This window comes from Sceloporus occidentalis, unplaced genomic scaffold (genome assembly GCF_023333645.1).
Source record: "Sceloporus occidentalis isolate IW3139 unplaced genomic scaffold, rSceOcc1.0.p SCAF_21, whole genome shotgun sequence".
NCBI lineage: Eukaryota > Metazoa > Chordata > Lepidosauria > Squamata > Phrynosomatidae > Sceloporus > Sceloporus occidentalis.
The window spans coordinates 7,389,444-7,405,056 of record NW_028317001.1 but is presented as its reverse complement, the minus strand read 5'-3'; the positions used below and the strand labels follow the sequence as shown (position 1 = coordinate 7,405,056).

General features: G+C 44.9%; 2 protein-coding genes across 2 annotated transcripts in view; both read left to right on the top strand.

The window, feature by feature from the left end:
- LOC149301511 (uncharacterized) overlaps positions 1–15,613 on the top strand; it is a 235,000-nt gene that overhangs the window by 14,998 nt on the left and 204,389 nt on the right. The gene's annotated exons all lie outside the window — the stretch shown is intronic.
- On the top strand, positions 3,995–13,732 carry LOC149301517 (uncharacterized). The gene is made up of 4 exons (XM_089484068.1): positions 3,995–4,053; positions 5,223–5,381; positions 7,635–7,755; positions 12,173–13,732. Exons 2-4 carry the CDS (start codon positions 5,307–5,309, stop codon positions 12,958–12,960), a joined length of 984 nt encoding a protein of 327 aa, XP_089340194.1. The 5' UTR covers positions 3,995–4,053; positions 5,223–5,306; the 3' UTR covers positions 12,961–13,732.

Below are 15,613 nucleotides of genomic sequence, written 5' to 3'. Positions count from 1 at the left end.
GCTCTTCAAGGTGAGGCTGTCTGGGAGAAGGAAAGGGAAGCATACACAACCTTGGTATCTATGCAACCTCCGGGGAGAAGGAAAGGGAAGCATACACAACCTTGGTATCTATGCAACCTCCGCTTGTGTTGCTTCAGTTTGGGAATTGGGGGCTGGCTTAGGGAGGGGTTGAGCAAGTTCCTTTGGACTTCAGACTTTGCAAAAAGGTGTTAATGGATGTTTCTGCCTGGATTCAAAGCTTCTTTTGTTTGAAATGAGTTTGATTTTTTGAGCACAGGACTGACTCTAGATCTCACATTGCAACTTCAGGCTGATGCCCCTTGCCTGAGAGATTGAGACTGTACCATTGTGACTTCAGTCTGCTGCTCCTTGCCTGAAGGATTGAGACAGGACTGTTGTGCTCTCACCCTGAGGTTCCTTGTCTGAAAGACTGAGATGGGACTGTTATGACTTCAGGCTCATGCTTTTTACCTGAAGGATTGAGACTGGCCCACTGTGACTTTAGTCTGATGCTGCTTTCCTGAAAGATTGAGACGGGACTATTGTGACTTAAGGCTGGTGCTTCTTACCTGCAGGAATGAGATGGGACTATGTCACTTCAGACCTGGAAGATTGATATTGGTCCATTATGACTTCAGCCTGACGCTCATTGCCTGAGAGATTGAGACTGGCATAGTGTGACTTCAGGCTGATGCTTCTTTCCTGAAAGATTGGGAATGGCTCATTGTGACCTCAGGCTTATTCTTGGTGCCTGAGAGATTGAGACGGGACCATTGTGACTTCAGGTTGGTCCTCCTTACCTGAACGAATGAGACTGGCCCATTGCGACCTCAGAGTGATGCTCCTTATCTGAAGGATTGACACTAGATCATTGTGATCTCGGGCTGATGTTCCCTCCCTGAAGGATTAAGATGGGTTTATTGACTTCAGGCAGGTGTTCCTTACCTGAAGGATTGAGCCTGGCCCATAGCAACCTCAGGGTTATGATCCTTGCCTGAAGGATTGAGACTGTCCCATTGTGATCCCAGCCTGAGGCGCCTTTCCTGAAAGATTGTGATGGGACTATTATGAGTTCAGGCTGGTGCTCTTTACCTGAAGCTTGAGACAGGACTATTGTTTTCCTTACCATAAGCATTGAGACTGTTCTATTGTGATCTCAGAATCATAGAATCATAGTTTAAGGAGAAATCTGAAACAGGACGTGAAATGTGAATTGAAGACAGAATTAAGAGAAATGAAACTATCTCTGGAGGAAGTCGCTAAAGAAATAAGTCAAGTTACCAAATGAATTGACAAATTGGAAGAAAAGTCTCAAATATTAGAAGAAAAATCTGCTCTTTTAATTCAACAACAGGAAATGCAACTGGATGCTAAAGCATTGGATGATTTAAAGCAAAGGGAAAACTCATGGAAAATAAGAGAACTAAAGGAAATCCAACATGAAAACCTCTATGAATATCTTGTTCCAGCGTTAGCTGATTATATGGAGATCTCCTATCAGGATTTCATTAATGATGTCAACAAAACTTCAGGATTAACTCTCAGATTGCAAAAGGCAAAAGCCTCCCCAGGGACATTGTTATTTCTCTTGTGAGGAAAACAATACGGGATGAACTTTTATTATTGAGCTACGAAAGCCCTTTGGAAATAGAAGGTTGTGCGATAAAAATCTTTAAAGACATCCCAAAAAGAGTTCTTCAAAAAAGGGGGAATTACAAATTCATAACAATGAACTGAATAAATATAAAATTCTTTATAAATGGGAAAAGCTGGAGGGAATCTCAGTAAAGTGGAACCAAAAATGGTTCAAATTGAACACGGTTCAAAAAGCAAAAGATTTCTGGATTAAATATGGCAAGAGGATTGAAAATGGACCTGGAAGAAGAAATGACAAAAGAAGTGATGATATAGACCAAAACAATGGACAAAATGGGAATCTAAACGATTACATGGAACCAGGACAGATTGACAGTGAAGAAGATGAACAGGAAGTTAATCCAAATCTAGAGGAAGAAATAAAAGATGATGATGAGAGGAATGCGACAGAGGAGGGAGAATGAATAGAAGAGGAGTTAAAGGTAAATATGATAATATTAGAACCTAATAAAGGGAAAAAGAAGGGAAACTAGAAACCCCAACAGATAGACAAATCTGAATATGGACATTTCATCATGGAATATAAAAGGAGTAAAGTCAGCTATAAAGAGAAAGAAAATATATCACTATTTAGGGAAACTTAAGAAAGATGTTGTCTGTTTACAAGAAACCCACATAAGGCAAAAGGATATTAGATTATTAAAGAACAAGAAATTAGGGAATCAAGAAAAAAGAAAAAAGGGATTGTGATGTATGTAAAAGAGTCTTTTACAGCAAAGGAAGTGTTCAATGATGTAAATAGCCATTATCTTGGGGTTGAAGTGAACCTTCAGGGCAAAAAGGTATTATTGGTTGGAATATACGGCCCCCAGGGAAAAAAGATAATTCTTTTCAATCAATATATAATTTAATGACAGACTTAGATCACACAGAAATAATAATGATGGGGGACTGGAACGCTGTAATTAACCCTTTACTGGACAGATCTTGTAGTAAAGCCAGGAAAAAGAACCAAGGAAAGCTCCCCAAGTCCTTCTTTAAACTGATGGAAAATCAAGAACTAGTAGATGTTTGGAGACATCTCTATTGGGGGGGCAAAGATTACACCTTTTTTCTGACAGACATAAGACTTTTTCTAGGACTGACTTTCTTTTAGCTACTAAAACATTAGCTGTGCAAATTTTGGAAATGGAAATTTTACCAAAATCCTATAACCATGAAAGTTAAGAAAGCTAAAACGTCATTTAATTGGTCACTGAATGAAAAACTACTACAATTTCCTAAAAATGTAGAGAAAGCAAAACAGACTCTTAAATGGTATTTTGAAGGAAACGTGGGGAAAGACACTGATCATATAACAAACTGGGAAGCGTTGAAAGCCGCGTTAAGAGGTCTTTTTTTAATAAAACTTAATGTGGAATACAAGAGAAAAAGCCAAGAAAAGACTCAGGAAGAGAGAAGAGGCTCTCCAAAAAAACCCAACTGATGTAAAGGCAAATAAAGAGATTAAACACTTACAAAAACAACTCTCTATTATGCTAATTGAAGAGATGGAGAACAAGCTTAAATATCTCAGATTAAATAATTTCCAACATTGTAATAAACCGGGGAAGCGATTATCTTATAAACTTAGGGAAAAGAAAGGAAGGAAGATGATAACGGAGATTCAAGTCGGAAAGAGGATGGTCACAGAACAAAGCAAAATAAAAAAGGCCTCTCATAAGTTTTATGGGAAATTGTATAACGAAGAGAAGAAGATTTGGACAAGATGAATTCCTATTTACAAAACAATGAACTGCCATTTGGGGGAGACGTTTGTATCACAATTGGCAGTTTGAGGCCTTCAGGGGAGAGAGAGAGTCTGAGGGGAAGAGAGGAAGGAGGTCCTGGAGGGAGGGGGCCTTGGGAGATAGAGAGCCTTCCTGAGATATTTGGGGTTCACTTCCTAACAAAGGGGTTTCTGGCCCCATAAAGGATTTGGGGCAAACTGGATCTAAAAGGCAGTAGTAGCCTGTTCTCTTGCCAATGGGATTTACAGTGTATTCCCTGGACTGTATCTCCCATCATCCACAGGGCCAGAGAGAGGAGGGTCCTGCCCTGCATAGGCTGCCATTTCATGGGTGTTGGGCTTTGGGAATGTGTGCCTTTGGCCAGTGTCCGTGTGGCTGGGGCTCCAGGGTCCCTCAGTCCCTCCTGCCTTCTTCCATATTAACTGCAGGAGGAGCCTGTGAGGGTGGGGCAGGGGGTGGGGTCTTCCAGATCCTCTGCCCCCATTGGCCAGAATGAAGAAGGGGAGGAGCTTCTGCCTCTCTATTTAGCTCTGCACAAGGAAGAGTGAATGAGGAGGGAGAGAGAGAGAGAGAGAGAGAGAGAGAGAGAGAGAGAGAGAGAGAGAGAGCGAACGAACGAACGAACGAACGAACGAACGAACGAACAGAGGGACAAGGCCTTGAAGTGGTAGGTTTCACTACTGTGCTGAGGCCTCCAACTGCCAAGCGCTGAGGTGGAGGAGGGCATTTTCTGTTCCGGCAGCCATTTTGTGTTCTGGGGCCATTTTGTGCTGCTTGTGACTGTGGGGAATAATGTTCCAGAACCTTCTCTGAGTCTCAGTTGAACAGAGGCTCCTCTTTCTCTCCTGAGGCTCCAGAGAGAGAAGGAGGCCAGGCTCCTTGGGCCAAAAGGAAGGAAGTGTGTCTCTTTGTGGGTCTTTTGTGTCTCTTTTCTGAGAGGGTTTTCTTATTACACAGCTCTACTCCTTCTGGGGAACATGGGTTTTAAAAGGGATCAGAAATGGGGAGGAGAGTTTTAATATAAGCCTTATTCTTCTTCCTCACAAACATCGGTCTTTGGCTTCTAAGAGGAGGCTAGTCCCCCAAAAAAGGCCAAAAGTGGCTCCTTTGGGAGGTTTTAAAAGTCTCCCCAGTTTCCTTATTAATAGATTTTCAGGGAAGAAGGAAGGAGGCAGACCAGAATAACTCAGATTACCAAGAATGAAACAAGACTTGGGTGCTTCTACCCTTTTACAAATTGACTCGGGCTGTATCTGCACTGAAGAAATAATCCAGTTTGAAACTGCTTTAACACTTCTGGCTCCATTTTGTGGAATCTTGGGGTTTGTTGTTTGTTGTGGCACTAGAGCTCTCTGGCAGAGAATGTAAAATCCCAGGATTCCATAGCACTGAGTGTTTAAAGTGGTGCCAAAGTGCCTTATTTCTATAGTGCAGATGCAGCCTTCTTGGGAAAGGGGCTGATGCTGGGAAAAGCACTGGGGAACTCTGGAGGTTTCAGCAGATTATTTATTTATTTATTTATTTATTTATGATGGACTCATTTCACATCTAGCTAAGGGTACATAACCAGGGCCCTCTCCAATTCCCCATCCCCTAATCCCCCACCACTCTAATAAGGCATGGAGTATCTGTTGTGTAGGGGAGCTGCAATGAGTGTATGTTAGGTCCAGGGGGCTTTGTTTGGTGAAGAGGGAGGAAGGGGATGACCTCCTCTGCATCGGCCCAAAGGAGGTATATGTCACCTGTGTATGTCAGCAGCAGGATGCTGTTCTCTGTGTCTTTGAGTGCTGCAAGGCTTCTTGCCAAGCCAATCCTAACCCTGGTCCCTTTTCTCAGGAACTTCATCTCGACCTCCTTGTACACAGCTTTGGGGTCTCTCTTTCTGGAAGTGACCAAGTGCAGGGCCACCAGGACCACCTGATGGCTGACAGAGAGGCCAACCAGAGGGAGTTGCGCTCCAACAGAAAGGGGCTGCGGAGGTACAACAACTCTTCGGTGAGTCCCCATCCTGGTTATTAGTCTCATGTGTTTCACTGCTGGGCCAGCTCATGAAAGCAAGTGGAGAACATACTCTCCCAATTTGGCAGAGACAGTCCTGGTAAATCCTCTGCCACCCCAATTTTTCAGGGGCTTTCAAAAATGTCCCAGTTTTGTTCTCCTCCTCCCACTTTCCCCTTTGTCCTCAGCTCACTTCATTTCCTACAAAATGAGTGCCAAGGGATTTTCACCCCATCAACTCAAAAGTGGGGAGAGAAGAGGAAAGAAGGGGGCAGGGAGTCCTTGCTAGGAGTCTGAGGCAAAAGCAAACTGCTGTGCCCTTCCCCGCTTTTGTGACCTTCCTCATAAACATCTTTGGCCATCTTGACCACCTTCTGGTGTTGTTTGTCCACATGTGTCTTTCTTTTCCCATCTGTGAAATGTTGGGGGATATGGGGGAACGTCTCTGGATCTGAACTGTGGCCCTCAAGCCCACAGTGTTCTCAAGAACTGTTTTTTAAATATGACATTTGCCACTGAAATTTGGCAACAAATGGATAAATGTACTATTATTTTTTGGTGGCTACAAGTAGTATATGTTTTGGGATAGTCAATATCTTAATCTATCCTCAATATCCCAACCATAGCCTAAGTTATTTTGTTTATATCTTATCTTTGGTTTATATATTATATATTGTGTATATCAAGCTAGAATAGACCCTTTCAATCAACTACTAAACAATTCTTCAACAGATAGGTAAATTCAGCTGATTCAGTGGGTCTACTCTGGTGAGGACCAGAGGACCAGTTTTGCTTATGTGAAATTGCAATACTTGTGAAGCTCAGCTTATTCCACACATGGTTGTAAATCCTATGGGATCAATAGGTCTTCTTGCGCTGAGACTAACAGTATGGCTGACAGTATTCAGGCCCTTATCATGGTAATGAAAATCATTTGATGGTTCAGACTGAATAATAGTGAATCAAATAGGATTGGGTGGGTTATACTTATAAGATGTAGTGATTGTGTGCAGAGGGATTTTGCAGCACCCTTGAGACCAAGTGTGTGAAAGATATTGCAGCATTGAACCTGGTCTGTGCCCCTTCCTCTGGCAACAGCCCCCTGACCCTCTCCTCTCACCCCCTCAGAGCTCAGCCCCAGTGGTCAGTGGAACGAAAACGGGTCTTCCCAGCCACAGCACATTGCTATGGGCTCCATTCCTCTGGCCATGCAAGCAACTGCACAAGACCATTCCTGGGAGGAACAAGAAGGGATAGGAAATGTCCGAGACCCAGGTAGCCCCCTGTCCTTTTGGACTCTCACTCTGTGGGGCTCTTGCTACTGAAATGGCCTCAAGGAAGGCAGAGTACCTGACTCCTAACCTCCATGTGTCTGGTGATGGTGGGGCTGGGTTGTCTTTTCCAGGCATTCCTCGCCCTCCACCTTTCCAGGCATTCCTCGCCCTCCACAAGGGCTGCCCCACCTTTGACCAGAGCCAGTAATGCAGCCACCATGGTTCTCCAACTCTGGCAGAGTTTGTTTCCAGCCCTCTCTGTTAGCTCACCATTTCCTCCAAAGGAGGCCATACTTGAAGGCCACAGACCCAGTCAGTCCCTTGGAGGGGAGAGAGAGCTGGGGGGCCTGGAAAAAAATGGAGTGGGGTGAATCCAGGAGGAAATGGATGTGAAAAGAACTTCTTATGGACACCCAGAGAATGTCAGAAATTCAGAGCTTTGCTTCCCAGATTTTATCCTACACACACACACACACACACACACATGCAATTGACATATCCAGGGGGAGCCATGTTGGTCATATAGCAGTATCATCCCAAATCCACAAAACTATGATATCTGATATGTTATATGGATGTGAATATACCACATTTTAGGCTTCACACGAGAATGATAAAGAGAAGGCCAATGGATGGGACCTGTACTATTTGAGGTTGCTACCTCCAACAAAAGTTTTAAAATTGGGACAGCATTGGCATGTCAACGCCTTATCGATGCCTACAAGTTTTCCTGTGCAAAAGCATGGAGGCTGCCTGAGAAATTCAGTTTCTTCTTCCAAACAGAGGAGCTTGTAGCCTCACAAAGGATTTGAGACAAACTGGATTTCAAAGGCAGTAGCTTTTTGCTTGCTAACATTATTTAAAGTTTGTTTCCTGGGCTGAATTCTGAAGTAATGAAATAATATTTGGGATGCACCATGTGCTTTCCTGCCCTTTTATTAGTCACTCTCTGGATGAGGGCTATTTTCTATTGCAGGTGACTTTTGCAGATGTGGCAGTATATTTCACCGAGGATGAATGGAAACTCTTGACAAAGAAGCAGAGACTTCTGTACAGCAATGTGATGATGGAGAATTATGAGAATGTGGACTCTGTGGGTAAGGAACTTGACTCCACTGCCCTTCCTGTGATGACTGAGGGTCCTTTCATACTACATTGTCATGGTGCTATGTTTCCACTTTAGAATTATGGAATCATAGAGTTGGAATAGACAACAAGGCCATCCAGTTAAAACCCTGGCCATGCAGGAATACACATTCAAAGCACCCACAACAGATAGTCATCCAGCCTTTGTTTAAAGATCTCTAAAGAAGGAACGCTTTAGAAATAAATCTTAATAACAATAACAATGGCTCAGTACAGATTAGAAGAAAGGGGTGGCCAGAGGCTGTCCCTTTCTCCTCCGGATCATTGCCGCAGCAACCCCATGGCCGCAAGAACGATCTGCAGCCAAAAGGAGCTCAGAAATGGAGCTCCTTTCTGTGATGCCACGAAGGTGCCATTTGCACCCTGGGGCGTCATGGTGATATGTCTTATGCGCCGTGCTGTTTGGACGCGTCACACAAGACATGTCATGGATGCGTGCGCCGTATGGATGGCGCTGCATCAAGACTGTGCTGCCCATAAGTATTAGGCTTTGAGAGCGTGCGGTTACTGCGCGCTCCCAAACCCTAAAATCACCGCCACCATGCCACAAAGCGCCCATTTGTACCAGGCCAATAATAACAATAATGATACTCCACCATGCTCTGAGGGAGTATATTGTACTCTCGAACAGCCCTTACTGTCATGAAGTTCCTCCTAATCTTTAGGTGGCATCTCTTTCCCTGTGGCTGCATCCACTGTTCCTCTCCTTTTCTCTGGAACAGGAGAAAGCAAGCTTGATCCATCAATGTGACATCTCTTCAAAATTTGAACAGGGCTGTTATATCCACTCTTATCCTTCTCTTCCCCTGGATAAACATAGCCAGCTCCTAAGCCACTTCTCATAGTGCTTGATGGTTTTCAGTTCCTTCACCTTTTTGGTTGCCCTTCTTTGGATACTCTCCAGATTCTCAACATCCTTTTTGAATTGTGGTGCCAAGAACTAGACACAGGGTTATTTCAACTGAGGCCTGACCAAAGCAGAATAGAGTGGCACTATTACTTCTCTTGATCTAGACACTATACTTTTATTGATAAAGCCTAGGATCATATTGACCTTTTTAGCTGCCTCATGTTCAACTTGTGGTCTACTATGAGTCCTAAACCGCTTTCACACGTAGTTTAATTGTCATAACAATATCCTGTGTAATCTTGGAATTTGTAGTTTGGTGAGGCACTATTGCTCTCCGCTTTCTAAGGATTTTAAATATCCCATTCTAAACTGCCAATTCTAGGATTCTGTGGGAAGGAACTATGGAGATAAATGCTTTTCACCCCCAAATGCTCCTCAGCACATCCCTGAGTAGGGCTGTTTACAGACCGCCCCTTTGGTGTGGCCTGTACCCGGCCCTTTCATCAACAGATCAGGGCCTCAGCTGCCACAGCGGCAGCCCTGAGGCCCCAATCCACCGCTTTTCCAGGCCGCGGCCTAGAAAGGGTTTCCTTGGGGCTTCAAGCCCCAAGGACACCCCAACAGCGGCAGGGAAAGAAGAAAGGGGCCGCTCGGCCCCTTTCTGTTTTGTATCACTGCCGCAGCTGTCTAAAGGCTGCGCCAGCGACACACATGAAGGAAGGAGCTCCGAAACGGAGTTCCTTTCTACACCGCGGAAAGGGCTCCACAAGCGCCCATTCGCGACGCCAGGATGTCACTTCCATGCCGCTCCATTTGGAGGCAGCGTGATCGTGACGTCCTAATGGGCGGCACCATCTACATGTAGAATGGGTGCCACCATTTTGTACGTACTGTGTACGTACTAGGGTTGCGGGCATCTGAAAGAGGTGCCTAGGGTGCCCTTCTGGAAAGGACCTAAGTCTCCTGGCTTTTTTGGCCCTTCTTCCAGGCTTTTCAGGCTCAGGAGAGTCTTCTTGGGGAAAAGGCCTCCCTTGGCCCTACAATGGTTCAGAGAGAACCTAATAGTGGCAAAATGGCCTCTGTTTCCCCAAAAGGATGCTGTGGGATATTGAGGAGCAAAATAGTATTTCATTTCACCCCCAGACAACACAATGTTAGGTTGCTCCTGAGATCCCCTGTGGGCCAGTGTGACCCCCCCCCCACCCCCAACATTAGGCCATCCCTGTCTTATAGATGCCTTAAGGCTGGCACTTGACCCTCACCAAAATTGGAGTCCAGGTCCCAGCCCCCTTGCTCTTCCTTTCCCAATGACTTACTTGTATATTGATTATCCTGCCTTTCTGAACAAATGGGACTCAGAGTGTCCCTTTTGTGCATCACACACTCTGTGTTTCTGTCTGTGATAGAGAGATGGAGGGAATGGGAAAAACAGAAAGGCAGGAAAGAGATGCTGAAGGAGAAATGGTAAAGCAGTGCAGACGGGCAAGAGGGAAGGTTGGAGAGCGAGGGAGAAAGGGAAGGGGACCAGGCCTCTGGGAGCCAGGAGAGGAAGGCAGGAACAAAGCCAGCATCGCCTAGCTCTGTGTGGACAGGAAGGGACCTCTGAGAAGGGTCAAGAGAGGGGCCTTGGGGATTGGGAGGCAGCCACCAACCTGACAGATTTTAAGAACTGAACTGGTGAGAACTGGCTCAGGCCCTGGTTTTCAGACATATTAAGGGCTTCCATTTAGCAATTATGAACAATGTCTATGAAGAGAGGAAAGGGCAACACAAAAATTCCCTTTTCTCTAATGTTTCTTTTCCTACCTGAGCTTGCTTAGGCCCTTTTTTACCTGAAATGCTGGAGTCCGGGGAGGACACCTGCAAGTGCTATGCTTTTAGGGGAATTAGATACTTAGCTCAAAGGGGAGATATAGTTTGATTGGGGCAACAGTGACCTCAGGATCCAGCAAAGCTATAGCAGGTCTGAAATCACTAAGAACTCCAGAGGCATTTGAAATACATTTTGATGTTTTATTTTGGGGGAAGGCAAAATGCACACACATGCACATAGAGAATTAGGTAACAAAGGTGGGAGTGGTGAGTAAATGTAAGGCTTTGCTAATGGTAATATGTTGCCTGGATGGATCTCAATCCCAGTTGCTGAGAATCCGGAATGGGGAGAGAAGTCAGTAGCTCCCATGGCAAGTGGGGTTGGAGAGTGTATTGAGGTGCTTAGCCATGTAAACCGACAGAGAACCCTAACGCATGGGATAAAAAAAGCCAGTTTAACTTTTCTGAACTGAATTCTGATTCGGGCTGCATCCGGGTCCTATCATATGTAAATCTCCACTGAATCTACCAGCAAAATCCATCCTGGATTCAGCCCGAATCCTCACAGTACTTCAGCAGCCATTTTTTAATGTTGGAAGCTTCCGCTTAAAGAGGGGGGATGGCTGAGCATGCCTTGGACCCAGGCTACATCTGGGATGGATTTGGCCAATAGATTCAGCAGTGATTTACATATGATTGGACCCGCACATAGCCCAAATTAAAATTCTGTTTGGGAAAGGTACCCTGGCTTTCTTACCCCATGCAATAGGGAGCAGAGTGTCTGCCTGCAACTGGACTGAGGCTGAAGAACAGCCACTAGGAGCAGATATTTATGCTGTAATTGTTGCTTAGTGGCAGAAACTGAGGGTATGAAAGGTTTAAATTGCTTTAGAATGTTTCCTGGGTGAGGAAAGAACGGTCTGAAACCAAATTTAGTGCAACGAGGGCTTGATTTAACCTCTCCCCATTTACTGTGACTTACTTCACTCTGTCCACCAATTCTTCTCTTAAATTAATGTGAAGAATTAAATTAAATTTAATTGAAATTATATTCTGGCCTCAAAAAGAAGAGCCCTTCCTCCGCCCCAACTGTCATCATCAGACCTGGGAGGGAGTGAAAAAGACAGGCCCGGTTTCCATCAGGCCTAACTGTGAATTTTACTGTAACTCATGTCGCTCTGTTTTATTTTACTGTGCTTTATTTATTTTTGTATTTTATTTTATTCTCTTTATTTTTATTGTTGTAACCTATCTGGATTCCTTGTGATTGGGCAGGCTATAAATAAATCATCATCATCATCATCATCATCATCATCATCATCGGTGCAAGTACCTCAGACAAAAGGGATTAGCACACCGATCCTCAGAGCCTTTTTCTGACTATTTCCTTCCAGTCCCATTCCTTATCCATAATCCTTTCACCTTCTACAGACATAAATGGATCATGCAGCTAAATCCACTCATTTTCTCAAGGCAGGTTCTCCTACAATCTCTTCTTTGCTACCTCCTATGAGTAGGGATCCATACCTGCAAAAATGCTAAATTCAGGGCATCTGCAGCAGAGTCATGCTCAGGTCACCCACTCCAACTTTATTAATTTTATATCAAATAGGGAAGGGTTAACAGGTGGCTAAATCTCGGGGTAACACATTCCTCTCTTAATTCGGAGAGTCAGTCTTGTCGGTCATTGTTCTTTTTTTTTTCAGAAGAACATGTCAGTCTTGAGAGAGTCCATACATGTGAGAGGCCACATAAATGCCAGCATTGTGGGAAAGGTTTTGCTTCGAAGTCAAACCTAGTGACACATCAGAGAGTCCACACAGGAGAGAAGCCATTCAAATGCCAGCATTGTGGGAAAGGTTTTGCTTCGAAATCAGTCCAAGTGAGGCATCAGAGAGTCCACACAGGAGAGAAGCCATACAAATGTCAGCATTGTGGGAAAGGTTTTTCTCAGAAGCCCAACCTAGTGAAACATCAGAGAGTCCTTACAGGAGAGAAGCCATACAAATGCCAGCATTGTGGGAAATGTTTTTCTTCAAAGTCACAGCTAGTGACACATCAGAGAATCCACACAAGAGAGAAGCCATACAAATGCCACCAATGTGGGAAATGTTTTCCTTCAAAGTCACACCTAGTGACACATCAGAGAGTCCACACAGGAGAGAAGCCATACAAATGCCACCAATGTGGGAAATGTTTTCCTTCAAAGTCAGACCTAGTGAAACATCAGAGGGTCCACACAGGAGAGAAGCCATACAAATGCCAGCATTGTGGGAAATGTGTTTCTGACAAGTCAGCCCAAGTGAAATATCAGAGAGTCCACACAGGAGAGAAGCCATACAAATGCCAGCATTGTGGGAAAGGTTTCTCTCAGAAGTCAAGCCTCCTGATACATCAGAGAGTCCACACAGGAGAGAAGCCATACAAATGCCAGCATTGTGGGAAATGTTTCTCTTCGAAGTCATACATAATGATACATCAGAGAGTTCATTGAGGAGAGAAACAACATAAATGCCAGCAGTGAACTAACACTGTTTTTGTTAAGAAGTATTACAAGAAAAATATTTTCAATACATGAGTGATAAGAGAAAGTCCTTGTGATTTTGTTTGTAAGGGTTGTCTGTTCATAAAGTTATTGATTTTTGTATGTTGTTGTTGTTTTTATTTTTTTATAGAATTCTAGAATAAGAATGGACCACAGGACCCATGTAGTCCAACCCCCGACACACAGGATGACAAAGCATGGATTTATAGGATTCTGGCTTTGTAAGGCACCACAAGCCCCATCTAGTCCAAGCCCCTGCCATACAGGAAGACATAGCATGGTGGGTAGGTGTGTTATGTGTGAATGTGACAGAATTCGAAGATGAAGTATGAGATGAAGGACCTGGCACAGAGAAGCAAGAAAAGCTCAAACTGCTGAGTCGAAAAGGAATGTGCAAAACATAAAGACACCGTAACGCAAGGACATGAAACCGAATATACTAGAAGAAGAATATACTGTGTATAACACAACTTGATGTAAAGAGCACCAGAGCAAGAACTGAATGGGAACAAGAAGTCACTCATCAGGAAAAATGATGCACATATTAAAAAGCATAAAGGAATCTTCAAAACCATGGTGATAGTGTACCAAAATCAGCTGGAACTGGCACCCATCGCTCTTTCAGAAAACTGATCAACCTCTGGGAAGATTTGTGTGCATAAGCATTGTATGAATGTGTGCATGATTTGAGGCCTCTTGATATGTAATATATTAGAATGAATGTCCCTAATGCTAGAATAAATGTTGCATATAAAGTGTTTGAACCTAGATCTGATCTCTTATGTGTCTGATTAAAAGTTTTATAGTCCAATCTGTATTTACTCACCACTCTAGATGTAAAGAAGAAGACCTAGATTGGTGACAGGTGTGTGATCTCTCATTTCACCTTCTGGAGCTTCTGCACTGATCCCTTCGTGCTTCGTGCTTGGCTTGCTTTCCTTGGTGTAAATTGCAGAGGAGGAGAGGGAGCAGGATCTTACCTTTCCCAGTCGCATGAGGCACCAATGTTTCTCTGGACCTGCAAAACCAGGAGGGTCTTACATGTAGTGATACTTCTTTGCTCTCTAGTTAGAATAATGCTTTCCTTAAAAAGTACCTTGCCACTCCTTAATACTCCCATTACACATGCCTTAGCTCGGTTTTGGCTTGCTGAAGCTGGCGAGGAGAGGAAACTACAAATGCCTCTAACCAAGTCCTGATGTGTTGTTAGGAGGGGGGTCACTGTAACCCATCTGGTGGGGCCAGCTAGGTTTAGATGGTCTTGGGAGGTACCCTTTAGCTTAGCAGGAGTGGGAAGGCGGACCTAGAAGACCAGGGCAGTCAGGGATCTGCTGGGGCAGAGGCCCAAACCAGGGGGGCTGCTTTTGGTGGCTGGCCCAGACAGATCATCCCACGGGAGGCAGTGCTGTTTGGGACCTGGGAGTTCGAGTTTTGGCTTGGCACCAATAAAGAAAAGGGTCAGGGAAAGGCTGTCTTGCTCTCAGGGGACCCTGAGGAGCAGTGTGTTTGTGGCTGATTCTGTCCTCCTGCCTTGAAGTGGCTTTGGAGGACTGTTCCCTTTGGCTGCTTAGCAAGGAAAAGGGAGAGTTTATTGGAACTGCCGATGGCAGGGTTTTCTGCTTGGAGGACCCTTTCCTTTCCCTGGAAGCAGTGGCTCCAGGAGACTGCAAGCTTCACAGCTCAAGAACGGGTGTCTTTCTCTCTCTTCCTCTCTTCTCCGGTGGCCTAGTTGGGGCTGGAGGAGAAGAGAGGGTCCACAGTGGGGCAATGGTGGGTCCTATCCCCTGACTAAAGGCTGAAACCTCCTTTTCTGCTGCCTTTGTGGGTTTTACAAAAGGGGGGCAGGCTTGTCCCGGAGCAAAGCCCTTGAGGCTCATGGCAGCAGGGTTGGGTTCTTTCCGTCTGACTCCAGAGAGAGAGGAGGGAGGAGGGCTGGGGGCTTTTCCCTGCCCTGCTTTTGGCTGTGTAAAGAGGAAGGGGGCACAGGCTAGCCCTGTCCGCTCTTCCCAAGCCAGAGATCTGGAAGAGCCCTTCTGCTCTCCATTGCCTGGCTCTTGGGTCTGGTCCCTGCCTGGCAGAGCTGAGCAAAGGGACTCCTTCCCTCTCTGGGCTGTTCTGTTTTCTTTCTTTCTTTCTTTCTTTCTGGAATATGAACTAGTCCAGGGCCTTTGAAAGCTGTCCTTTCAGTCTCTTTTCCTCTTCCCAATAAAGCAGCCTGTGTTGCTCAGACATTTCAGCTAAACTGTGTTTCTTTATTTTTATGACCTCCCACGTGTCTTCATTCAGTTAGGCCAGTTAGTTTATGCATCTTCGGTGTGGCAAAGTCCTTGTCGTGGAACCAAGAGAGATTCCCTGAATGACGCACCTACATGGCTAAAGCAACCATTTCCCAAGGGTCACACAGCACTTCTGACCATGCTGAACGCCACCAGCCAGACATTTTGGGTGTTTGGGGGAAATGCCCAGTTCCTCCAACCTTGGGGAGTGAGTTTTACTAAAGTTCATGTTCTCTGGCACTTGACTTCCATCTTAGAAATGGTGTGAGTCTAGTTTAGCGGTAACATGGAAGGCAGACATGGAAGGCAAGTGTTTGACTTGAGCG